A 26,384-nucleotide genomic window follows, 5' to 3' on the forward strand; every position below is an offset into this window, starting at 1 on the left:
TCTTAATATTTAAAAAAAAAAATAAAAAGACTGTTTATGTAGATTTTAACTCCAGATTATTCCAAAAGAGATGTTCTCGTATGAAAAAAAAACTCGAAGGAAAGAAATGGTCGAGTTCTAACAAATACAACTGTGCATTAGAAATTACGAGCAACATCCTAATGCATCAAAACGTCGAATCGCAACACAATTTAAAAATAAAACCAAATAATTAATACATTCTCCTCAAACGTTAAAATTACCAAAAGGTAAAACAGATTAATATTCACATTTAAACAACATAATAATCATTAGCAAGCCATAATCGAAGGATGTGTTTTGGTGGAATTCCTCATGCACTTCCGGGTTAGAGTTCACAAAATAAAGATGGCGGCCACATGCTTGTACCAGCAGTGAATCAAACACTTGAAAACATAACCGAAGCTTCTTTAACTCACTCAGAATGAAGGACACGCCGCTGTCTAACTGTGAGCGGGATTTCCTGCTTAAAGCCATCGAAGAGAAGAAGGTGGGTCTGTAAACGTAGCTGCTTGTTGCTAACAGAAATCAAAGGTAGTGTATTGTAAAAGACTTTTACTCACACTCTTCTGTCCTGCAGCGGCTGGACGGAAGACAGACTTACGACTACAGGAAGATAAAGATCACATTTGGGACAGATTATGGATGCTGCTTTGTGGATCTGGGAAAAACCAGGTAGGCAGATTTTATTAAATAAATAATCCAGTAATGTAACTGTCATTGGTTCCAGTGTGACCAGCTGATCACATGCTGCTCTCCACAGGGTGATGGCCCAGGTGTCCTCTGAGCTGGTGGCTCCCAAAGAGAACCGGCCGAATGAGGGGATCATGTTTTTTAACACCGAGCTGTCGCCTCTGGCCTCACCGGCATTTGAACAGGGAAGGTGAGGACGAACAAGACTGATGTTTATTTTTGTATTTTCATCTGAAAAAGATGAATCGAGACCCTGATACTCACAGATCCTTGTTGTGAGTAGTTTTGGTTTGGGAACTACTCCACTGCACTACCTGGCATCTGCCTGACTGGATGGAATCCCTAATGATGTCCACCTGCACAGGGACACTGTTCCCTGGTGTTCCACATTTCTGCTCTTAGTTTTTACAGTGAACTGTGCCTTTAAAGGTCGGGTAGGAGATTTTTAAAAACTCAGTGAGTCAGCCAGATTTCAAAAGTAAACGCACGCCCCTTTCTCTCGGAGCTCACCCCGAAGCCACGCCTCCCAATCCCATGGACGCATCACCTGAAGACGAGCTGCGGTCTGTGACTTCGGCCATCATGCACGTACCTCTCTGGTGCACAGAGCAGGAAGAGAGTGACAACCAGCCAATACTCCTACAGGGTCCACCCGGAGGATTGGCTGATGTTTTTATGTTTTATAGCTTCAGATGATTCATATTCTTCGTTTTAAAGCGAAACTGCCGAACTAATCGGTTGCTATCGGATTGTAAAGAGAAGTTACACTAATTTAACAAAGTGCATCAGAATGAAATCTCCTACCCGACCTCTAATGGATGCATTAGTGTGTGTGTGGTTCATTTAAAGTGTTTTGTGTGCAGAGACTGTAAATGAGTGTAAATCCTGTCCCTCTCCAGACAGTCAGAGCTGTCAGTCAAGCTGAACAGACAGCTGGAAAGATGCCTGAGGAACTCCAAGTGCATCGATACGGAGTCGCTGTGTGTGGTGTCTGGAGAAAAGGTAAAACACACACACACACACACACACACACACTTAGAGAACACACCCAAGTGAACCCATACTCACTGTGGTGACGATGTGCGATCAGGTGTGGCAGATCAGAGTGGACGTCCACATGTTGAATAACGATGGGAACCTGATGGATGCCGCCACCATAGCTGCCATCACCGCGCTCTGCCACTTCAGGCGCCCTGACGTCAGCATCCAGGGAGAGGAAGTCACAGTGGTGAGTCAGTGGCTTCACCGAGTCCGCGGGGGGGGGGAACTGTAACACGAAGCATACAAAGTATGTTTGTTTTTATCTTCACAGTACAGCGTAGAGGAGAGAGATCCGATTCCTCTGAGCATCTACCACATGCCCATCAGTGTCAGCTTCTCCTTCTTCCAACAAGGGTAAGATTTTCAAAACGCCATGTGCCAGAATACAAACTCGCCACATGCTGATCTACATTGGATGCCTCCTGGACGCCTCCCTGGGGAGGTGTTCCGGGCATGTCCCACTGGGAGGAGGAGGCCCCGGGGAAGACCCAGGACGCGGTGGAGAGACTATGTCTCTCGGCTGGCCTGGGAACGCCTCAGGATTCCCCCAGAGGAGCTGGAGGAAGTGTCCGGTGAGAGGGAAGTCTGGGTGTCCCTGCTTAGACTGCTGCCCCCGCGACCCGGCCCTGGATAAGCGGTTGACGATGGATGGATGGATGAATGAATGGTATTTTCTGTCCCTGTGTCTGCAGGACCTACCTGCTGGTGGACCCCAGTGAACGGGAGGAGCGCGTGATGGACGGCTTGCTGATGATCGCCATGAACAAACACAGAGAGATCTGCTACATCCAGTCCAGCGGTGGCATCATGCTGCTGAAAGAGCAGGTCAGTGTTGTGTTGCTATTATTTTGGTTTGTTGGTGTGTTAGCACAGCATCATTTTCATCTGTTATGTTAAAGGTTATGAGATGCAGTAAAATCGCCAGCGTCAAAGTGTCTGAAATCACAGAGCTCATCACCCAAGCTCTGCTTAACGACAAGAATGCCAGGAAGGCAGGCGGCCGGGGCGGCTTCGCCGAGTCCATGCCTCAGGAGCGAATCACAGCTCTGAAAATGGACGAGACTCCAGTGGAGACGACAGATGTGACAGAGAGAGCCAATGACATCGTCAAGAAAACCGAAGCGCCACCTCAGACGTATCCTGACCTGAATAATCACAGAACACAGGTGTTATTATTTAAAAAAATGTCACTTCCTTAACTGCACACGCCAGGGTGCCATCCCCTGTGGTGCCAGCTCCAGGCGTCGGGCAGGTAGGGCTGGGGCTGCAGAACACCTGGGGAATAGAGGAGGATGATGATGATGAGGAGGAGGGGATGGGGGAGGAGGACAGTGGAGAAGAGGCAGGAGGAAAGGTTGCAAAGATGGAGGTGGATCAGCATAAAAAGGAGCAACAAAGAGGTTATTCAGACTTTTATTTTGAAAGAAATTGTTTAAAAATCTGAAAATCTGTATTACTAGAAGTGTAATGTTCACTTTACAGGAGATGTAGTGGAGATATCAGACAGTGAAGAGGAAGAGGTGGTCATACTGCATCCAGAGACACCAGTGCCAAAGTAAGTGCACCACATCTTTTCTACGTAGAGAAGGGGGAATTTAAACATAATTATTAAAAAAAAAATCTTTTCAGAAATCAGAAAGGTTCCAGTTCTCACCAGAAGGGGGCGGCAACATCCAAGAAAAAGCAGAAGAAGTGAGGCCACTGCAGCCACAAACGTGTCATCTTCAGCACTGCCTCATGATGGACACTTCTGTCTATCCTGATCTAATCCTGATCTGGATAAGTGGTCTGTTTCAAGTTAAGGTTACTTCCTGTTTGTAGCGTTATGGAACAGTGTACAGAAAATGTCACATCATGTGTTTTAACATTTAAAAGATGTCGCAAAGTGCTGTACATGTTTATATTTCAGTTTGCAAGGCAGAGTTTTTTGTACAATGTTTGTAGTTTGAATAAATAATCAAAAAACAGTTTATATATACGCTCACATTGTTTCCTCTCACATTATAGTTGTGATGGAAAATATGGTGGATGGTTTAATCTGATTAAAAAGCAATCTTTTGTCAAAGTGTCTATACATAGCTTAATGTTGTGCTAATAAAACAGAAGAAAAAGCAAAGAAAAAAAACACAGGTTCCACCGAGATTTGAACTCGGATCGCTGGATTCAGAGTCCAGAGTGCTAACCATTACACCATGGAACCACTACGAGTGACTCCGAAAATTGTTGTGGTTATATACTGTATATAAAATATGTTCACCGACAACAATGTGATAAAAGTCATTATCATATGTCATATTGATGCACAAAAACAAAAAAAAGACAATCCTTGCATACGGAGAACATTCCTCCTCAATCAGATCTAAAAACATTTTTCCCAATCAAGTAAAGTCTATGCGTTCATTTTCAACATTGGATTAGGAAAAAAGTATGCATTTACTCAAACAGCAATAAAATAAAAAATACAATATTCACGTTAGTGAAAACTTCAGGGAGAAAAAAGTGAATGGCCCGTACGGGGATCGAACCCGCGACCTTGGCGTTATTAGCACCACGCTCTAACCAACTGAGCTAACCGGCCATGCGGTCTGCTGTTCACCGCGACGTTTAAAGAATTCAGTATCTGTGCACTCACACAAACACGCAATCAAGCCCGGGTGGTTTTCCTATTCTCTCTAGATTGACTCATATGAGATGAATGTATCAACAAACATGAGCTCCACCACATGGAGGTATCTGTGTGTGTGTGTGTCTGGGAACAGTTTGCAGATGGCTCCTTCCTGTTCCAACATGACTGCACAAAGCAAGGTCCATAATGAGGCTGTTTAATAGATGTGGTTGTTTTTAATGTGAAAGGTATTTACATGACGCTAAGTAATTGTTTGGCTGCTGGATTACAGGCGATACTTGTTTTTTTTAAATACAGGTTCAATTTAGCCCCAAGACTAAAACAAGTTATCACATGTAACACAACCAAAGCCTGCCCTCTGAACATGTTCCCGCCACAACGATGGATTGGAAGCTGTGACAGATTTATGATATTAAAGCTTCTTGGTATCAATCCAGCCAAACGGATGGAAAAATACAAGCGACAACAGGTGACAACAGAGCACACAGGACAGGTAATTATAAAAGAATCACAGGCGCACCCTGTCCTCAACGTCTCTGACAGCCAGGCTCTTTGAGTTTGAGTCTGTGGTTGTTTTTAGTGTTTTATAGCTTCCACTGATGATTCATATTCTTCGTTATGAGAAACTGCCAAACTAATCGATTACCTTTAATTTGAACGTTTATTAATGTTTAGATTATTAGATTTTATTTTTATTCTACTCTTACTATTTGACCCTATTTTATGGAATTTAAGCAAGCAATTTTCCCCAGGGATCAATAAAGTATTTCTGATTCTGAAAATAGAGCCACAGAGGCTGTCGGAGGAACTGCAGTTTTTACCCTTTTTCCTCTACTCATCTTTCTTTTCCACACATAAATAAAATTATTGTTCTTTTATATTTTAAATAAAGGTTCAAGTAATTTCCTTTCAAGAATTTCCTTCGGGATTAATAAAGTTTTATCTTATCTTATCTTATAATGAACACATTTCATGTTTTATTTGTGTGTTTCTACAAAGTGCACCAACTTTTTTTGTCTTTTTAGAAATGGGGAGAAATATTTGTGGTGTATGAGTGCACTAACACACTAACACACAAACAAGCCACACACCCTCACCAAACCCCTCACCACCATAAGTGTGGGAGGCTACCTGATACGCATTGGTACATCATTAAATGAGACAAGGTAGAACCTTATGAGCGGGGTGACATTCCTGAAACATTCCTGACAACGCTGCAAATCCACAGTGAACAGATCCACTGAATCTTCACACTGGAGACCCGTCATGTGGACCCCCTGTACATTTCCGTCCAGCTAACTGTGGCTAATATGAAGGATTTCTTCAGACCCTGGCCTGAAGACCAGGATGTCAGTTCTCATATGACCAGACTGGATGACATGTCAGACCAGCTGCAGTAAACCAGAGATCCTGAAGAGGTGAGATTCAGATGCATCCCAACTGTCTGTTCTGTGAGGAGGATGTTGTCTGACCTTTACTAACAGAGGATTTTATTCAGAGCTGACACATCCTTCTGCTCAGAAACCAGAGCTGACTCGTCCTAATTAAAGAGGGACCCTGTTGATTAAACCCACCTGTTGCAAACGGAGCACAAATGATCAAGAGGTCCAAACAGCTCACACATAAAGCAGAAGCCACGCTCAGCCCATCCAGCAGCCTCCTCACACTCTGCAGTTCTGTTCAGGGTGTTGATGGCCAGAGACGGGCAGAGCAGACAGAACCTATGACTCTGCATGGAGTCCTTAAACAGGTTCAAACACAGGACCCGGAGCCGAGCTTTGTTCTTCATATGACTGTGTTTACAGCATTTTAAAGAATAAATCTGCACGATAAAACAAGTCACTGTGTAGAATTTATGTAGGTCAATTTTCATACAGGGGTTAAAAGGTCTCCAAAATGGTGGCAGAAGGGTGGATGATGGATTTAACTTTGCTCCACGCTGTCACTCAGAAGGCTGGGGTTTATTGATAGAGCACATTAAGATAGACTTACTTACTAGAAGCAGCTTCAAACCCAGGCAGGTCCTGTGGTGGAGCCAGTTGACCAGACAAACTCTCAGTCAAAGGATTCCTGAGATAACCCTTTCCTTTCTGTTCCAGGTGAAGCTGATTAAGAAGTGTGTAAATAAAGCTGTGATGATGACTTTAACCCTGTAATTGCCTTCACTTCTGTTCTTTCAGCCTGCATGTACGGATCCAAACAAACATCATGAGGTTAGAATGAAGGAGAGCCCGTCCACTTCCTGTTTATATATACAACATGGCTGCAGTTCATGTAGAGGGCGCTCACGAGACCAAAACACACAAGTTACAACATTAGATTGAGATTTAGATTTTACAGCTTTTCAAATCTTAAAAGTATCATTCTATAAATATTAGTGACGGCATCCACCACAGGTTACTTTACAGCATCCGCCATGTTGATTTAACACATCCAGGGGGAGCTCTTAGAGAGATATGTGTATGTGTCTGTGGACTCCAGCTGTTGGGACTATCAGCTATAATATTATTTGTGTCCTCCTCTTTCACACCACAACACTGTCAGTGTCAAACAACTTTGAAGCGCAAGGGAACATTTCTTGGAAGAAATTGAAGGGTGAAAATATTGATTCTGCGCTGTGTTATCATGCAGTGTGTTCACATATAGAGAAGTGTGTCCCTAACATGAAGTATAACTTTTTATAAGTGTTTATTACTTAATAATGTTATTTTCATAAGTGTTTATGTGTTAGGAAGTTTTTATAGAAAATCAAAGTAATTCGAGGATATTTAATGTATTACTTAAAAGACATGTTTGCATTTAGAGGCCCAAAATCGATTGGTGGATATAGCAGAGCATTCTGTGTCGGCCTCAAAGAAAAGAGCTGCTGGCAGAAATGTACTAGTAGAGACCTGTAGATGCTCCAACGCAGGGAAAGTGCTTATTGTGCACAAATGCAGGGTATGCATTTAACCGGAGAGAGCGCAGCTGAGGGCAAGATTACGATCCTGATGAATATGTGAGGAAACGTATCAATGTTTAATTAGTCTTACTGCAGTCTTAAGAAGTGGCTCGATTCATTATGTGAAAGAAAAAGTAAACGGTCGCCGTCTGTGTTTCCTGCCTGCGACAAGCGAATGATTGACAGAGGGCGACCCCTTCTTTCCCCAGAGTCATGCATCGACCAGATCAGGGGTCAGCAAGCTTCAGCATTCAGCCATTTGAGCCGGTTTCCCACTGAACGGAGCACACTCGGAGCCACAAAGCCCTAACTACTAATCTACACCTATTTGACCACTAAATTGAAGGTAATATTAATCTATAGATAATATAGATAGATAGATACAGATAATATTTACCTAAACAGAAAATGCCAGTTTATGTGTTATTTTGATTTCAGTTAGTCCAGGGTCCGATATAAAAATATGTATTTTCACAATAACAGCTTGTTTAATAATTTCTTTCGCCTAGTTAAATGAATAAAATACACTTAAATTAAACAGCCATTATTTAGTCACATTATTATTATTATTATTTTCCAAAAATGAGCTTGCTGCCTGGGAGCCACAACAGAGGGATGAAAGAGCCTCATGCAGCTCCGGAGCCGCAGGTTGCCGACCCCTGGACCAGACAAACACACAGGCTGTGTGTTTGTCTGGCCCTGTAAGTGGCTTTGACTGCTGCATGTAGGCCTCAGCCCTCTGGAAGCTCTAGAGGCCAATGCTCTGAAAGTGACTTGTCGTCACCGAGGGCACTGTGTACGAAAAATTCGTACTTTTATTGAAAAGTATTTTGCTTCTTATGCAATGTTGGGATTTTTCTCTCTCCCCCATTCTTGATTGCTGTCATTCTCTCTCTGTCTTGTGTGTAATTTATTTCACTCCAGGCCCTCCACTCACACACTCTCACTAGAGATTGCTGCTGCTCCAAGTAGGCCAGTGGGCCAGGGCTGGATTTTGGTTGCAGGCAGGGAGCATGGTGGTGCAAAAGGGGGACTGGCTGTGTGGCTTTGTCAAGGGCCATCAGTGTCCTCGCTCTACTCGTTCACACTGGGAAAATCAATCCAGTTAGAGCGGGTTTCAGGCCGTATCTGGATATATCCTGGCTACATCCAGCTTGATTTCAATCCACCTCTCAGAGGTGGATCTAGCTGGATTGGCTCAAATGTGGCTCAGGTCTGAACGCAAATGCAGCTAGCGAATCTGGCTAGCAACGTGCTATTTCCGGTTAGCAGTGTAATACTTCTGGTTCACGGGGACAGTGAAAACGGACAGATTAAGGCTCTTTTATGGGGCAGCAGCCAGTATTGCTTCTGGCAAATTACGGACCTAAAACGCGAAATCTCACTCACAATCGCACACAGATAGTACACATGCCCAGCGTATCACCTCCCTGAGACTGCACGTTGCTATCACCATGGTAACAGTAGATTGAGGGACTTTTTGCTGCACCGATTGTTCAATTGTTATCTCTCTATTTTGCTCTCTCACACAATCTGTCTGTCTGTCTCTCAATGATTCTGTCCTCTTCTCACACTCCTGTGTTTTTTTTTCTACGTGCACTCTTTCATTGTGTGAATGGGTTATTGACTAGCAAACACACACACACACTCTCTCTCTCTCTCACACACACACACAGAGGTCTGCACACAAGAGAAGGGGGAGCGTGCAGCTCTTTACTCTCAGTCTCACGCTTCCACTGCTTCCTTCCCAGGCTCTCCAAACACGGCTGGTGGTGTGATGTCCTAACTCTTCCTGCTCAGCATGGCTGCGTTACTGTGGTCTGTGGGGGTGTGTGTGCTCATGCTGGTTCACCTTGCCCCCTCTGACCAAGGTAAGTTCTACGTGCAGATGGTGAAGCTGGCTGTATTCAGCAGGATGAATCCTTAATAATGACTGAAAAAAATATGGAAGTGATGAAGTGTATGAAAGGCTACCGTATGTGTCTTGTACACAAAAGATGACACCTGAACATGTGTGTGTCGTGACATTGTGTTTATTGACTGCCCACAGTCAATAAACACAATAAAACAAGCAGTCTTTCAGCACCACGGACAGTTACAGTACACCAGCAGCATAGTAATCACGACATGTGGGTTTAACCCCTGGGGCACTCAAAAACCGCCTCTACACTTAAGCCCTTTGGTACCCAAACGGGTACGTTCATCAAAATGCTATCAAAATGTTATACATAAATATTTCAGCAACTTCAGAGCTAATGGTAGATGTACAGTTTTTGATTATTTTTCATATTTTTTATGTTTTTATACTCCTTTTGTAATAGAGAAGATACACTTGCATAAACATGCTACCTTACTTCCAACAGGAGAGAGGAGGCTCTCGTTTGATTAAGAAACAAACATAAACAGGACTTTGAACACATGCCCCCACACACATACACACAAACACACATATTCGAAACCCCTTTCACACCATTCTATTATATCAGCCACAACACAGGACGACCACTTTATGGTGCTCAACTGTATTTTTTTGCATTCTGCATGGAAAGAGAAACTGGGCCTTTTTTGAAACTTAAATGATTTTATTTTGTTTCTATCTGGTGGTTCAAAGGGGTTATCGATTATGGCACAAGCTCAGGTCTATTAGGTATATTTGGGGAAATCATTAAAACATGCCAGGGCTAGAGTATATCACAGATTTGTGTTTATAATGGGAGTCAATGGGCCCAAATGGGCCAAAAGTGTAGGTATAGGGGTAAATCTCTTATACTATACACCTTACAACAGTGGGGATTTTTTCATTTTAAAAATAATTATAAAAAAAAGATTCCTGGCCAAGTTTCATACATTTAGCCTTAAAATCTAGCCTAAAATTTAGCATTTTGAGAATTGAAAATAAAAAATACCCATTTGGGCCAAAAAGGGCCCCAAGGGTTAATGCCGCAAACACCTTGTCATTTGCACGATACTCAAGCTGATGTGAACAACATGTGGACAAGTTTGCATGTGTTTTAACTGTGTTTGTTTAACATTTTGCCTTGATTACCCTGAGGAAGTCAGAGAAATGTGACTTTTGCCTGGCAGATCAATGCTAAGCATCTATGTCTTTGTACATGGTCTGGTTAAATATTTAGTGTCTGTCCTCATCACTCGGGGTATAACCTGGAGGGATTGTTTCTAGAGTGTGTACAAAATGACGCTGTTAGTCAGACTATCAGTGCTCCCTTAATTTTCCTTTCAGTGCCAACATGAGATACCAGATGTCTTGCTACACAGAAACATCTGGAAAGTCATCCTTTGAAACTATTTGGCAAGAACAGGCAGTTGATAGACGAGCATTTGCCTGTCACCGTCTGTTAGAGATTATAGATTAACCAGATTGCCTCTGTTGTCTCTATAGAACCTACATAAAGGCCTTAAACATGCCTGTAGCTGCCAATGGTTCCTCACAGATCGCCGAATAGGCCAGCTGGTAGTCCTAACATCAGTCTTATAATCTGCTTCATAACACCTAACTTGAGCGATGTGTTAAAGAGCTGCTAGCATGGCTTTTGTTGACACAGACACCATTGCTTTGATTCTTGTTATAATACTGCTTCAAGGCCCTCTTAAAGCTGCAAACATGCACAAGAGATACGTGCCTTGAGTAGCGCACATTCAATGCAGACGCACCTAAGATGCTAAACAGGTGTACTGTTTTGTTGCCCTTTGTAGCTAGAAGCTAATATGTGGAAATTTGCAAATAGCTTTGTGTGTAGTCACTGACGATGTGCACAAACTCTGCGTGTGTCCAAAAGCCAGGGTGCTGGCATGTGAGGGGCACCCCATAGAGCTGCTCTGCCCAGGAAGTCATGTGGTAATGGTGGAGACTGCAAATTACGGACGCACTGATGACAAGATCTGTGACGCAGACCCCTTCCAGATGGAGAACACGCAGTGTTACCTCCCTGACACATTAAAGATTGTGTCCCAGAGGTGTGTAATATTGTGTGTGCAAGTGTGGTTATGGCAAATACACAAACTATAATGTAATTCTTGAGCTATTTAAACATGTCCAAATCAATGAGAGTGTCTGTTGTTGTGGACAAACTGAATGACATATGTGTTGATTAGGAGGAAATATTAGACAAAGCCAATGCTGGTGTTGTGTGTCTCATGTGTACGTGCAATCCATCCATCCATCCATCCATCCATCCATCCGTCCATCCATTCATCCATCCATCCATCCTTCCATCCATCCCTCCATCACTCTGCTCACCTCCAGGTGTAACAACAGGACTCAGTGTGTTGTGGTCGCGGGGGTCGATGTCTTCCCAGACCCCTGTCCTGGAACATACAAGTACCTGGACATCCAGTATGAATGTGTCCCCTACAGTGAGTATGCATATATATATAAATATAACTACACAGATAAACACACACACATGTACTGTACATATGCGCAGACAAACATGTTTACACCCAGATTTAACCTATTTTTGTCAGTGTGTTTTTGAAAAACAAAAAAAGGAAGTTGGATGGAGGAAGTACAGAGAGAGAGAAACTGTAAAGAATTTGTAAACTGTATGTCTATTGTGGCCCCGTTCACACTGGAGAAAGTCATTCCAGCTAGAGTAGGATTGTATCTGGATAGTCTTTAAGCTGGATACGTTCAGACCTATTTTCTAATCTGGCTATCACACAAGCGTGTCCGCACTCAATCTGGCTTGTTTGCGGCCTCGTAATATACAGAGTCCGTTCAGGCAACGGTAGGACCGCGTGTGCGCAGGCGTCGTGTGGTTTTTTGGCCCGTGTCGCTCCCCGTGAACCGAACGTAGCACAACAATAGCACTAACCGGAAGTAGCATGTGGCTAACAGGAAGTATCACGTCACTAGCCGGATTCGCTATCTGCATTTGCGTTTAGACCTGAGCCACATTTGAGCCAATCCGGCTAGATCCACCTCCATGAGGTGGAGTGAAATCAAGCTGGATATAGCCGGATTCGCAGTGTTCACACTCAGAAAAAAACTATCAGGATATATCCAGATACGGCCCAAATCCCGCTCTAGCTGGATTGATTTCCCCAGTGTGAACAGGGTCAAAGTTCTCTCTTTCTTCAGTTTTCTCCCATCTTGCTCCTGGTCAATGTCTGTCTCTCTTATTTCTCTCCCTTAGTCTCTCTGTGCATGCAAACATAAACACAGTTTTGCCGTCTGGTTGTGTGCTTACCAAGCACTGCTTACTTGTGTGAATGTGTGTGTGTATGCGTGTGCATGCCTATTTGCATGCCAGTGTGAGATTGTACAGTATACGTATGTGTCCTATACAGTTATTGACATGTGGGTGGGCCAATCGTTGTGCTTGGCGTTAACTAACCTGCCCTCTCATTCACTTCAAGGCAAAATTTAGCCCCGCCTACTGCGTCCCTGACTCACACTCTTTTTGCACTAACCCACACACATGCACACAGACAGACAGAGCACATGAACACACTCAAACACCTTTCATTGCAGTGTCCCTGTTGTATTAGTCACCACACAGTGTTTTAAATCCCTCTCTCTTTATTTCTTAAACTCGCTGCATCGACTGCATCTGATTCAATCCATTTTTCATTGCATTAATCCATTCTCTCCCGGCACCTGCCTGCACTTCCTTTCCATTCTTCACTTTCCTTCCTGCTTGTTTACTCCCTTCCTCTTTCTTTCCTTCCTCACATCCTGCTATCAACCCTCCCTTCCACTTCCATTTTCCAGTTTTCATGTGTCCTGGCTCACTGCTCAGCATCCAGCCAGCCTCCTCGCTCCTGGAGGTGGAGGATTATTCAGGGGCCTGGTGTAAAGACCCCCTACAGGCTGGTGACCGGCTATATGTCATGCCGTGGAGACCATATAGGACAAACCTGCTGTTTGAGTATGCCTCTTGGGATGACTACCGCCAAAACAGAGCCACCACCATCTATAAGTGAGTGTTTTGTATTCTGAATGCATTAATGATATAATTGATCAGTAGATTTGTTTTTATATAGATTAATTGTTTAATCATCTTATTAATTAATGAAATCAAATCAATGAAAAAAACAATTACTGTATGCTAACCTTGGGGACCAATTTCCTGTTCAGCTGAATCAATTTAGATTGAAAACAGAGACCCAGTTTTTGCTTTTTGGCTGGAATTTACTTGCAGAGAGCCTTGTGGACCCTACAATCCATGACCCTAGTGGTCGTACAAGGTGTAGTCTACTTTAGGTAATCAACATTTTTCTGGAAATTGCACTAAGAATATTCACAGGACTATGGTGCAAGGTGTATAAACAAAACCCCTAACAAGTGAATATGATATTACCAGGACTTGTTAATTATTCCCATCTTAATATAGGTAAGTATTGTTAGAAGAAGCCGGTTCAAGCCTGAGAATCCTCACTTGTGTTTTACTGTGTCCTAGGATGCCTAGCCGTGTGGATGGCACAGGCTTTGTGGTGTATGATGGTGCCGTATTTTATAACAAGGAGCGAACACGCAACCTGGTCAAGTATGACTTGCGGACACGCATCAAGAGCGGTGAGGCAGTGGTAGTCAAAGCCAACTACCATGGCGCCTCGCCTTACCGCTGGGGTGGGATGTCGGACATCGATCTGGCAGTGGATGAGAATGGCCTGTGGGTTATCTACTCCACTGAAGAAAGTAATAGACGTATCGTAGTCAGCCAGGTAGGAGAAATGAAAATGGATGATTTGAGACAAAAAACACACTTGTTTTTTACCCATCTCATGTCTTTTGCAGGTGAATCCGTACACCCTTCGTCTTGAGGGTACGTGGACCACTGGCTTTGACAAAAAATGGGCGAGCAATGCTTTCATGGCCTGCGGTGTACTCTACGTTGTGCACTCCGTCTTGCAGGGTGATGAGGGTCAGGCAGACGGCCGGGTTGGCAGTGACATGGTGGTTTATGCCTATGACACCAGCCGAGGGCAGGAGCTACCTGTGCAGATACCGTTTCCCAACCCTTACCAGTACATCTCCTCCATAGACTACAACCCCAGAGACAACCAGCTTTATGTGTGGAATAACTACTACGTGCTGCGATACCCTCTGCAGTTCACACCTCCACCTCCTACTAAAGGTTTGTGGAACATGAGCAGTGGTGTAACTGGAAATGCAGCAGGTGAAAAATCTAGAGGGTGAGCTGTGTTTTCCTCCATCCAGATCCCCTTTCTTCTCTGATGACGACCGTCCGCTCCTACACAAATGTAGCTCTTAGCGTAAGTTCAATCAGGAAGACTCTGTTTCCCATCGTTCACCATTTATCCCTATCCGCTTCCTAATGTTTCTCCCTCTATCCCTCACTCCTCTGCTCCCCCTCTCTTCCGCTCTTTTAGTCAGACACTTAATACAAAGCACCTCCCTCACCAATCAGCTGTCGCTTTCTGTCCCTCTCCTGACCAATCACAGCTTAGCACGAAATTTAAGAGTCTCCATCTCCTCTCCAGCTTTCTTCTGATCGAACCCCACAACCCTCCTCCACCCCAAGCACCACCAGATCCACGCCAGTTAAGGCCTCCTATCTCCTGCCCTCCAGCTCTCCACCACCACCAGGTCCAGTCCCCGGGGGGATCTTCTGATCCAGCGGCCTCTGCCCTTGCGTTTTCCCCCCTTTTCGGATGTGGTCTTCACGACGGGCTCTAGGACGCCAATGCACATTCGTAGTTTGTACATTCTCATTCAGTTTGCTAAGTCTCTCATGATTGAAATACGTGACATACACACGGATTGTTAACACTGCATTACGTGCACCAACATGAAATGTAGTGAAATTACGTGCGGGCACCACGGAAAACTGTCTCCATAGAAAGTCAATGCAGGGCATTTTCGTAGGGACACCATGGACATGAGCGGCAATAGAAATGAATGAGGGACGGTTCGTAGTATTATTATACGAACTATCTGCTGCTTGAAGGCCGCTTCCTCAGCCGGACTATATGGAAAACATTATTCTTTTCGATCCCACATGCAGTTAGCTAAAGAGTGCACGTTCTGTTTTTAAATGAAAGAAAATGACGATCTAAATGGAAAGACTACACAGTCAATCGAACGTGCCGATTTGATTACAGTCATGTTGCTCTGACAATTCACGCATTTCTCTAAGCGATTTGGCCCTTAATAAACGTTTTTAGGAAACCATCACTATTATATTATTATTTAACACAAACGAACCGGCCCAACACGACCATCTATGTCGACATAACGTTTATTTGATCGATAAGAGTTTTTTTTAATGCAACAGTGCTTGATATAATTGTGTGCGACGGCATTTCCTTATAAAATAACGGGAAATGGGGCGTGTAGAAGTAACGTGGAGACACTTGTTGAAGTGAGCATGTGGTTATTTCATTGTGAAAGCTAACGTCGGTTAGCATTTGCTCTGGACGGAAGCGTTGTCACGTTGCCATGGTAATGCAACATGCGGCCCGCTGGTGGTGACGTAAATTCCCTACGCATGCATTTTACTAAGCGATTTTACCCAAATAAACGTTTATTTTTTTTGTTGGTTTCCTTGTTTAATGTAAACTTCATCTCCAAAATCTTCCACATATTTATCTGTGTCAATTTCTTGTGTCTTTTTCCCTGGTGCACGTTTTTTCATATTGTTTTCTAAGTAGTTGTGCATTAATATTTAAATTGCACTTCATATTGGTAGTAATCACGACAGTAAACATATTAATATTATGATGTATAGTATTTAGATAATATTATAATACAATAGTATTTATATCTGCAAAGTTTGGACGAAGACTACCGGAATAAACCATATGGTTTCCACGGCAACGGACGTTACATGTGCATCATCAAGCTGTCATTCATTTGGTGGCTACCTGCCAACTATTTTCTAGGCTATATGCTACAAGCTAACATTAACTGTCATATCAAGACAGCAGATTGACGACAGCTAAATGACGGCTGTTTGCATGGTGGTATCTCCACCACCGAAATCTGTCCAACTTGTAGTTATTCTCAGAGAGTTGTCAATAAAATGCAAATAGCTGCACACTAGGAGCACATTTCTGCTTTAACACATGAACTTTGAAGACAAAGTGTTCACAGCCCATGTCCAAAGGTGTTACAATAACTTTAATGTGTATGGCTGATCACTTACACCCCACCATGTTTGTTATAATCTTTGCACAGTGGAAAGACGAGGCCTCCGCCAGCCTGATTTCAGTCCAAGGCATCTACTCTGCAACTTAGATCTGCAGCCATGTCAACATACTTCAGATGATCTAATAAAATACAACAGTTACACAAAGAAATCCAACCAGGATCATGTGATTATAGTTTTTTCATCTAAGCATGTTAAAAGCCAGGTTAGGCCTCAAGCTACTGTGTGTGCTAGCAGCAGTCCAGACTAATCAGTTCCTTTTGAGGAGCTACTGGCTGCATGGGCCTTTTTAGGAGTGACTTATATAAGTAATATAATATAACTTAAGTTACATGCAAATGGTCATAATGACATGCTTTCCAATGCCATGTAACCCTCTTTTACATCGGATTTTATGTTTTACTGACACTGATTGTGGTCTGGCCACAAGCTGGTCTGGTCTGGCTGTTCAACAACTGTCATGTGTGAACTGTGTAGCTGTTGGCACACCTGCCTATCCTGAGGCCATCACGAGATAGATAGGTGGTTAGGTCCAGGTCAGGGCCATCTAGTTGGCCCTCATGTATTAGAACTCTGTTTAGTATACATTGATAGAAGGTTCCTAGATCTATTGACAATGTATAACAGCAAGCAGCCCCCTAAACCTCAGAGGCCAGAATCTATGCAATTCCCTGAAAACAGGGAGCTGCAAATCTGGTTCTAACATATGTGACAGAGTTCTTCAAGGGCTTGACTATGATCTCATAGTGTTCACTATGACATCACAACCTACATTAGTGACTAGAGGTGTCATACAAACTCATTTGTAGTGGTTGTTATGGCAACCATCTTGTTTTGAGGTCAACAATAAATCTGTAGCCTATAACTGGAGCTCTCCTGCAACATACTGTCATTGCTTGGATCCGTACCGATCAAGACTCTCCCTTCGTTTTTTTAGGCTTTTTGAAGCACGGGACTATTATTGCTTTATCCTTTGTACAATCTTTCCAGGAACAGTCCTGGAAATAAACACAAAAACTAGACCTGAAGATAAACCAAACATGTCTTGCACAGGGGACAAAGCCAACAAAGCTGGTCCTGGTCCTGGAGAGAAAGCCAACAAGGTTGGTCCTGGTCCTGGAGATAAAGACAACAAGGCTGGTCCTGGTCCTGCCAACAAGGTTGGTCCTGGTCCTGGAGATAAAGCCAACAAGGTTGGTCCTGGACATAAAGCCAAAAAGGTTGGTCCTGGACATAAAGCCAACAAGACCACTTCTGAAACGAATGAAGTCAAGTCAGGTTGTGGAGAAGACATAACTTTGACAACAGTTAAATGCAGAAGAGCAACATTAAAGAGGATTAGGAACTTCTTCTGCAGGAATAAAGTACATGGTCCTGGAGATGAAGCCAACAAGACCAATTCTGAAACGAATGAAGTCAAGTCAGGTTGTGGAGAAGACATAACTTTGACAACAGTTAAATGCAGAAGAGCAACATTAAAGAGGTTTAAGAACTTCTTCTCCAGGAGTAAAGTACATGGTCCTGGAGATGAAGCCAACAAGACCACTTCTGAAACGAATGAAGTCAAGTCAGGTTGTGGAGAAGACATAACTTTGACAACAGTTAAATGCAGAAGAGCAACATTAAAGAGGATTAGGAACTTCTTCTGCAGGAATAAAGTACATGGTCCTGGAGATAAAGCCAACAAGGCTGGTCCTGGAGATGAAGCCAACAAGACCAATTCTGAAACGAATGAAGTCAAGTCAGGTTGTGGAGAAGACATAACTTTGACAACAGTTAAATGCAGAAGAGCAACATTAACGCGGATTAGGAACTTCTTCTGCAGGAATAAAGTACATGGTCCTGGAGATAAAGCCAACAAGGCTGGTTCTGGAGATGAAGCCAACAAGGCTGGTCATGGAGATGAATCCAACCAGGCTGGTCATGGAGATGAAGTCAACAAGGCTGGTCATGGAGATGAAGCCAACAAGGCTGGTCATGGAGATGAATCCAACCAGGCTGGTCATGGAGATGAAGCCAACAAGGCTGGTCCTGGAGATGAAGCCAACAAGGCTGGTCCTGGAGATGAAGCCAAGGCTGGTCCTGGAGTTAACAAGACCACTTCTGAAACAATTTAAGTCAAGTCAGGTTGTGGAGAAGACATAACTTTGACAACAGTTAAATGCAGAAGAGCAACATTAAAGAGGTTTAAGAACTTCTTCTCTAGGAGTAAAGTACATCCGGAGTGACCTATCAGGATTCTACCTCTTCTACCAACAATCTTCTTGGTGATCCTTACAAAGACTGTATTCGTATAGGTCCTTACTTGATTGTTGTACTACAACATATAAAAGCACAACAAAATAAACTAAAAACAAATGAAAGAATATGTTGTGTGGTTATGTGTGGTGTTAAAGGAGGACCCAAATGCAGGAAAAAATTCTAAGTATAACAAAGGGTGAGATTTATTCAAAAGCCGAGGACTAAATACAACACAAACTACATCAAAAGGCAAGAAACTAAGCTAAGACTGAGAAAGGACAATGACCAAAGAACAAAAATAAAACAAAGAAATAAATAACACACCTAAACATGAATAATCCAAAAAGAGGAACTGGAGGACGAAAAGACAGGGAGGACATGACGACAAGTAAACCACAACGCAGGTAAGATGAACAATGATCCGACGAGGACAAAGGGAAGCACAGGACTTAAGAAGAGGAGGGAGACAAGACACAGGTGGAAACAATCAGGGAGGAGAAGGTCATCACAGAGGCGGGAAACAGGAGGAAGTAGAGAACACTTGTGTAGCCAGTAGGTGGCACTCTTTCAAATCCTCAATATTGTTGTATAGATGTGTTTAGGGTAAGACTCTGATCATACATGTGACATTTCGTACAGATCGGACAGGAAGTTATAGCGACTTCCTGTTTCCTCTGAAATGGTCAAACTTTGAGGCCACGCCCGGCCACACCGTAAGACTTTTGTAAGAGTTTTGCAATGCAAAAAATAATCTGATTAATGAGGGAAGAGCATCTGTGCTGCTGTGAAAGGTTTCAGAATCGTAGCTGTAAACATTTTCACCAAAAAAAGGAAATGATCCCACTGTAAACTAAAGCGCTGCTACAATATCAACAAAAAACAGCACAAAATGACATAAAAAGAACGACACCTGTCTCACACTGGGCGGACGGAGAGGAAAAGCAGGAATGGGTGAGGAGGAAAACGATGTCAGGCAGGCAGCAGAGGGGCTCACCCTGCTCCTCTGTAAATAAAAAACACCAGGTGTATTATTTTAAAGGTCTTAGATACATTATTTTACAAAAGGTATTCACTCAGCCATCCAAGTAATTGACACAGGTGTTCCAATCCCTTCCATGGCACAGGTGTATCAAAACAAGCACCTAGGCATGCAGACTGCTTCTACAATCATTTGTGAAAGCATGGGCCGCTCTCAGCTCAGTGAAATTTCCTCAATACTAAATATTCCATATTCAGTGGCATTATAACAAAGTGGAACGACAGCCACTCCCACAAAGTGGTCGCCATGTAAAAGGACAGAGCAGGGTCAGCGGATGCTGAGGCGCACAGTGTGCAGAGGTCCCCAACCTCAATCACTGAGTCAATCGCTACAGACCGCCAAAATTCATGTAGCCTTCAGATTAGCTCAAGAACAGTGTGTAGAGAATGCTTCAGCATACTGAGAGATTGTGGACAAGTCCATGCTTCCAACTCTGTGGGAACATGACTGCACATGAGTGCACAAAGCAAGGTCCATAATGACATGGATGAGCCAGTTTGGTGTGGAGGAGCTTGACTGGACTGCACAAAGTCCTGACCTCAACCAGACAGAACACCTTTGGGATGAATTAGAGACTGTGAGCCAGGCCTTCATGTCCAACATCAGCGTCTGACCTCAGCAAATACTTTTGGTAATATAGTGTAGTTTGTCACCAGCACTGCAAATAAAAACACAAGACATTCATCTGTACCTGCCGGCGGTTAAACAACAAAACATGCTGGTGTCTGAAAGTATTTGAAGGCTGGAGGAAAATGCATTTTAGAAAATCCTGCTCTCCTTGCATACAGATTTTCTCTTTTAATAAGTCACATTGGTGTACAAGACACGCAATCTTGGCATGGATCATTTCAATGATGTTACCTCAATATATCTGTTGACTCATGATAATGACTTCTTGCACTGCTAATGAATATTAGCTAGCAAGAAGATAAGAATCAAATAAAATGCACCCAGGCTTTGATCTTTGGTGAGCACGTCTTTGTTTTGGAGCTGTGGAAGTATATAAAGGTTACCTACGCGCTGACATGATACAGAGCACATATTTACTCGTATGTATGCTTTTATTCAGAGAAAAAGGGGGACTCTCTACACACACACACACATACACCCTTACAGAGAGTTAGGGAGGATGTTTACATTACTGGAGCCCTTTTGTTATGGTGAAGGTGGACGTAAGATAAAGTATCCAACATAGGAGGGAAACAGAGTGTTTCACAGTCATAAATAACATTATTATAATAAGTAGGTGTGGATAACGGGGCAACATGTCCCAATATGGAAATACCTACGAGGGTCTTGAAGAACTGTTTATCTGTTATGCAAATGTACCTCAACTTTCAATAAAACATGCCTGTGTACAGGGAAGGGCAGAACACGTATGGACGGGAGTGAAGCAGACTGAAAGGCCTGTGTTCACTGTGTTCTCCCTTTTGCAAAAGGCGAAACTACAAAACCCAGGGTATTTTCTTTCACTCAATGTTCTGAATACAGGAGACGGAATCTGACAATCCGGGGTGACCAGGGAAGGTCACGACAGAGCCCATTCACAGGCTCAGTGCTGCGCTCCGCCATGTTTTCCTCGCCATGCTGTCCTATGCGACCCAAGTCTCTGAGGAAAGATCCTTTTTTTGTGGTTGTTCCTCTGGGAGGAAGTCAGTTTTGTGTCTTTATGTTTTTTTTGTTTCAATTTGTATTAGAACTCTGTTCAGTATACATTGGTAGAAGGTTCCTAGATCTATTGACAATGTATAACAGCAAGCAGCCCCCTAAACCTCAGAGGCCAGAATCTATGCAATTCCCTGAAAACAGGGAGCTGCAAATCTGGTTCTAACATATGTGACAGAGTTCTTCAAGGGCTTGACTATGATCTCATAGTGTTCACTATGACATCACATCCTAGATTAGTGACTAGAGGTGTCATAGTGATGTCATACAAACTCATTTGTAGTGGTTGTTATGGCAACCATCTTGTTTTGAGGTCAACAATAAATCTGTAGCCTATAACTGGAGCTCTCCTGCAACATACTGTCATTGCTTGGATCCGTACCGATCAAGACTCTCCCTTCGTTTTTTAGGCTTTTTAAAGCACAGGACTATTATTGCTTTATCCTTTGTACAATCTTTCCAGGAACAGTCCTGGAAATAAACACAAAAACTAGACCTGAAGATAAACCAAACATGTCTTGCACAGGGGACAAAGCCAACAAAGCTGGTCCTGGCCCTGGAGAGAAAGCCAACAAGGCTGATCCTGGTCATGGAGATAAAGCCAACAAGGCTGATCCTGGTCCTGGAGATAAAGCCAACAAGGCTGATCCTGGTCCTGGAGAAAAAGCCAACAAGGTTGGTCCTGGACATAAAGCCAAAAAGGTTGGTCCTGGACATAAAGCCAACAAGACCACTTCTGAAACGAATGAAGTCAAGTCAGGTTGTGGAGAAGACATAACTTTGACAACAGTTAAATGCAGAAGAGCAACATTAAAGAGGATTAGGAACTTCTTCCGCAGGAATAAAGTACATGGTCCTGGAGATGAAGCCAACAAGACCAATTCTGAAACGAATGAAGTCAAGTCAGGTTGTGGAGAAGACATAACTTTGACAACAGTTAAATGCAGAAGAGCAACATTAAAGAGGTTTAAGAACTTCTTCTCCAGGAGTAAAGTACATGGTCCTGGAGATGAAGCCAACAAGACCACTTCTGAAACGAATGAAGTCAAGTCAGGTTGTGGAGAAGACATAACTTTGACAACAGTTAAATGCAGAAGAGCAACATTAAAGAGGATTAGGAACTTCTTCTGCAGGAATAAAGTACATGGTCCTGGAGATAAAGCCAACAAGGCTGGTCCTGGAGATGAAGCCAACAAGACCACTTCTGAAACGAATGAAGTCAAGTCAGGTTGTGGAGAAGACATAACTTTGACAACAGTTAAATGCAGAAGAGCAACATTAACGAGGATTAGGAACTTCTTCTGCAGGAATAAAGTACATGGTCCTGGAGATAAAGCCAACAAGGCTGGTTCTGGAGATGAAGCCAACAAGGCTGGTCATGGAGATGAATCCAACCAGGCTGGTCATGGAGATGAAGTCAACAAGGCTGGTCATGGAGATGAATCCAACCAGGCTGGTCATGGAGATGAAGCCAACAAGGCTGGTCATGGAGATGAAGCCAACAAGGCTGGTCCTGGAGATGAAGCCAACAAGGCTGGTCCTGGAGATGAAGCCAAGGCTGGTCCTGGAGTTAACAAGACCACTTCTGAAACAATTTAAGTCAAGTCAGGTTGTGGAGAAGACATAACTTTGACAACAGTTAAATGCAGAAGAGCAACATTAAAGAGGTTTAAGAACTTCTTCTCTAGGAGTAAAGTACATCCGGAGTGACCTATCAGGATTCTACCTCTTCTACCAACAATCTTCTTGGTGATCCTTACAAAGACTGTATTCGTATAGGTCCTTACTTGATTGTTGTACTACAACATATAAAAGCACAACAAAATAAACTAAAAACAAATGAAAGAATATGTTGTGTGGTTATGTGTGGTGTTAAAGGAGGACCCAAATGCAGGAAAAAATTCTAAGTATAACAAAGGGTGAGATTTATTCAAAAGCCGAGGACTAAATACAACACAAACTACATCAAAAGGCAAGAAACTAAGCTAAGACTGAGAAAGGACAATGACCAAAGAACAAAAATAAAACAAAGAAATAAATAACACACCTAAACATGAATAATCCAAAAAGAGGAACTGGAGGACGAAAAGACAGGGAGGACATGACGACAAGTAAACCACAACGCAGGTAAGATGAACAATGATCCGACGAGGACAAAGGGAAGCACAGGACTTAAGAAGAGGAGGGAGACAAGACACAGGTGGAAACAATCAGGGAGGAGAAGGTCATCACAGAGGCGGGAAACAGGAGGAAGTAGAGAACACTTGTGTAGCCAGTAGGTGGCACTCTTTCAAATCCTCAATATTGTTGTATAGATGTGTTTAGGGTAAGACTCTGATCATACATGTGACATTTCGTACAGATCGGACAGGAAGTTATAGCGACTTCCTGTTTCCTCTGAAATGGTCAAACTTTGAGGCCACGCCCGGCCACACCGTAAGACTTTTGTAAGAGTTTTGCAATGCAAAAAATAATCTGATTAATGAGGGAAGAGCATCTGTGCTGCTGTGAAAGGTTTCAGAATCGTAGCTGTAAACATTTTCACCAAAAAAAGGAAATGATCCCACTGTAAACTAAAGCGCTGCTACAATATCAACAAAAAACAGCACAAAATGACATAAAAAGAACGACACCTGTCTCACACTGGGCGGACGGAGAGGAAAAGCAGGAATGGGTGAGGAGGAAAACGATGTCAGGCAGGCAGCAGAGGGGCTCACCCTGCTCCTCTGTAAATAAAAAACACCAGGTGTATTATTTTAAAGGTCTTAGATACATTATTTTACAAAAGGTATTCACTCAGCCATCCAAGTAATTGACACAGGTGTTCCAATCCCTTCCATGGCACAGGTGTATCAAAACAAGCACCTAGGCATGCAGACTGCTTCTACAATCATTTGTGAAAGCATGGGCCGCTCTCAGCTCAGTGAAATTTCCTCAATACTAAATATTCCATATTCAGTGGCATTATAACAAAGTGGAACGACAGCCACTCCCACAAAGTGGTCGCCATGTAAAAGGACAGAGCAGGGTCAGCGGATGCTGAGGCGCACAGTGTGCAGAGGTCCCCAACCTCAATCACTGAGTCAATCGCTACAGACCGCCAAAATTCATGTAGCCTTCAGATTAGCTCAAGAACAGTGTGTAGAGAATGCTTCAGCATACTGAGAGATTGTGGACAAGTCCATGCTTCCAACTCTGTGGGAACATGACTGCACATGAGTGCACAAAGCAAGGTCCATAATGACATGGATGAGCCAGTTTGGTGTGGAGGAGCTTGACTGGACTGCACAAAGTCCTGACCTCAACCAGACAGAACACCTTTGGGATGAATTAGAGACTGTGAGCCAGGCCTTCATGTCCAACATCAGCGTCTGACCTCAGCAAATACTTTTGGTAATATAGTGTAGTTTGTCACCAGCACTGCAAATAAAAATACAAGACATTCATCTGTACCTGCCGGCGGTTAAACAACAAAACATGCTGGTGTCTGAAAGTATTTGAAGGCTGGAGGAAAATGCATTTTAGAAAATCCTGCTCTCCTTGCATACAGATTTTCTCTTTTAATAAGTCACATTGGTGTACAAGACAGAAGCCGCCATCTTGGCATGGATCATTTCAATGATGTTACCTCAATATATCTGTTGACTCATGATAATGACTTCTTGCACTGCTAATGAATATTAGCTAGCAAGAAGATAAGAATCAAATAAAATGCACCCAGGCTTTGATCTTTGGTGAGCACGTCTTTGTTGTGGAGCTGTGGAAGTATATAAAGGTTACCTACGCGCTGACATGATACAGAGCACATATTTACTCGTATGTATGCTTTTATTCAGAGAAAAAGGGGGACTCTCTACACACACACACACATACACCCTTACAGAGAGTTAGGGAGGATGTTTACATTACTGGAGCCCTTTTGTTATGGTGAAGGTGGACGTAAGATAAAGTATCCAACATAGGAGGGAAACAGAGTGTTTCACAGTCATAAATAACATTATTATAATAAGTAGGTGTGGATAACGGGGCAACATGTCCCAATATGGAAATACCTACGAGGGTCTTGAAGAACTGTTTATCTGTTATGCAAATGTACCTCAACTTTCAATAAAACATCCCTGTGTACAGGGAAGGGCAGAACACGTATGGACGGGAGTGAAGCAGACTGAAAGGCCTGTGTTCACTGTGTTCTCCCTTTTGCAAAAGGCGAAACTACAAAACCCAGGGTATTTTCTTTCACTCAATGTTCTGAATACAGGAGACTGTATCTGACAATCCGGGGTGACCAGGGAAGGTCACGACATTTTGGGGGGTCGTCCGGGATGAAAGGTAATTATATTTTTCTCAGATCCGTCAATTGAACACAGGGGTTGGTTACGAACAGACAGAGGACATGTGGCGCGCCAACAATAAGGTGAGCAGACCTTTTATATCTGCATTGACTACTCTAAAGTTTAACGTGTCCCGAGCCTTAGTAGTAATCTGCCTGTAAATTATACGAACATTGACTGAAACAAAAGAATAAGAGAAATGAAAAAAAGAGGTTAAAGAATTCTTGTAAGAGTAAAGATAAAGAATAAGAGAAAGGAAAAAGGGGTTGCAAAATCCTGAGTGTGGCGACTCCACCGGTGCTCTGACGAGAGGCCGGAAAAGCTGGGTTTGAGTCCCGGGGCTTGAGGAACCCTAAATCACTAAAAAAAAGAGAGAGGAACAGAACAAGAACAGGCAAACACATGGTATGGATGTTGGAAAGACTGGAAACTGAAACAACGACCGCACTAGTTAGGCGGAAGTTGTAGTAAGTCAACAGGCTTCCAAATTACAGACGTATAAGATTCTGGTGTCGTGGAAGAGAGGCTAGTCTCAAATCCACTGGACTGAGTACTAGGGACATAGCGTGCCATATTTCTCAGTCGGCCTGAATCTAGATAGTGAAGAACACTGTTATTTATGACTGTGAGCCTCTCTAAAAGAGAGACGGCAAGA

The 26,384-nt window shown here is 43.1% G+C and overlaps 2 protein-coding genes and 2 non-coding genes across 4 annotated transcripts; 2 read left to right on the plus strand and 2 right to left on the minus strand.

Annotated features, from left to right (window-relative positions):
- The first annotated feature begins 356 nt into the window (after positions 1-356).
- On the plus strand, positions 357-3,736 carry exosc9 (exosome component 9). The gene is made up of 11 exons (XM_028407500.1): positions 357-508; positions 599-693; positions 782-901; positions 1,611-1,713; positions 1,802-1,939; positions 2,024-2,106; positions 2,445-2,577; positions 2,652-2,887; positions 2,965-3,152; positions 3,235-3,307; positions 3,382-3,736. The coding sequence occupies exons 1-11, from the start codon at positions 443-445 to the stop codon at positions 3,446-3,448; spliced, it is 1,302 nt and encodes a 433-aa protein (XP_028263301.1). The 5' UTR covers positions 357-442; the 3' UTR covers positions 3,449-3,736.
- Positions 3,737-3,880: 144 nt separating this feature from the next.
- trnaq-cug (transfer RNA glutamine (anticodon CUG)) lies at positions 3,881-3,952 on the minus strand. The gene has a single exon. It is a non-coding gene; the product is annotated as a tRNA-Gln (tRNA).
- Positions 3,953-4,256: 304 nt separating this feature from the next.
- On the minus strand, positions 4,257-4,330 carry trnai-aau (transfer RNA isoleucine (anticodon AAU)). Its single transcript has one exon. It is a non-coding gene; the product is annotated as a tRNA-Ile (tRNA).
- Positions 4,331-7,516: 3,186 nt separating this feature from the next.
- Positions 7,517-19,840, plus strand: LOC114445332 (adhesion G protein-coupled receptor L1-like). Its single transcript, XM_028420342.1, has 10 exons — positions 7,517-7,665; positions 9,071-9,190; positions 11,117-11,294; positions 11,584-11,693; positions 13,054-13,261; positions 13,742-14,006; positions 14,080-14,419; positions 14,503-14,558; positions 14,787-14,839; positions 19,819-19,840. The coding sequence occupies exons 2-10, from the start codon at positions 9,121-9,123 to the stop codon at positions 19,838-19,840; spliced, it is 1,302 nt and encodes a 433-aa protein (XP_028276143.1). The 5' UTR covers positions 7,517-7,665; positions 9,071-9,120.
- The last annotated feature ends 6,544 nt before the right edge of the window (positions 19,841-26,384 follow it).

Source organism: Parambassis ranga, chromosome 1 (assembly GCF_900634625.1).
Source record: "Parambassis ranga chromosome 1, fParRan2.1, whole genome shotgun sequence".
Classification (NCBI taxonomy): domain Eukaryota; kingdom Metazoa; phylum Chordata; class Actinopteri; family Ambassidae; genus Parambassis; species Parambassis ranga.

Coding starts and splice junctions, on each gene's coding strand:
- exosc9 (XM_028407500.1), top strand. CDS start 443: ATGAAGGACACGCCGCTGTCTAACTGTGAGCGGGATTTCCTGCTTAAA. Junction 1,940..2,023: donor AGGGAGAGGAAGTCACAGTG/GTGAGTCAGTGG, acceptor TTATCTTCACAG/TACAGCGTAGAGGAGAGAGA. Junction 3,153..3,234: donor TAAAAAGGAGCAACAAAGAG/GTTATTCAGACT, acceptor TTCACTTTACAG/GAGATGTAGTGGAGATATCA.
- LOC114445332 (XM_028420342.1), top strand. CDS start 9,121: ATGGCTGCGTTACTGTGGTCTGTGGGGGTGTGTGTGCTCATGCTGGTT. Junction 14,420..14,502: donor ACCTCCACCTCCTACTAAAG/GTTTGTGGAACA, acceptor TCCTCCATCCAG/ATCCCCTTTCTTCTCTGATG. Junction 14,559..14,786: donor ACACAAATGTAGCTCTTAGC/GTAAGTTCAATC, acceptor TCTCCTCTCCAG/CTTTCTTCTGATCGAACCCC.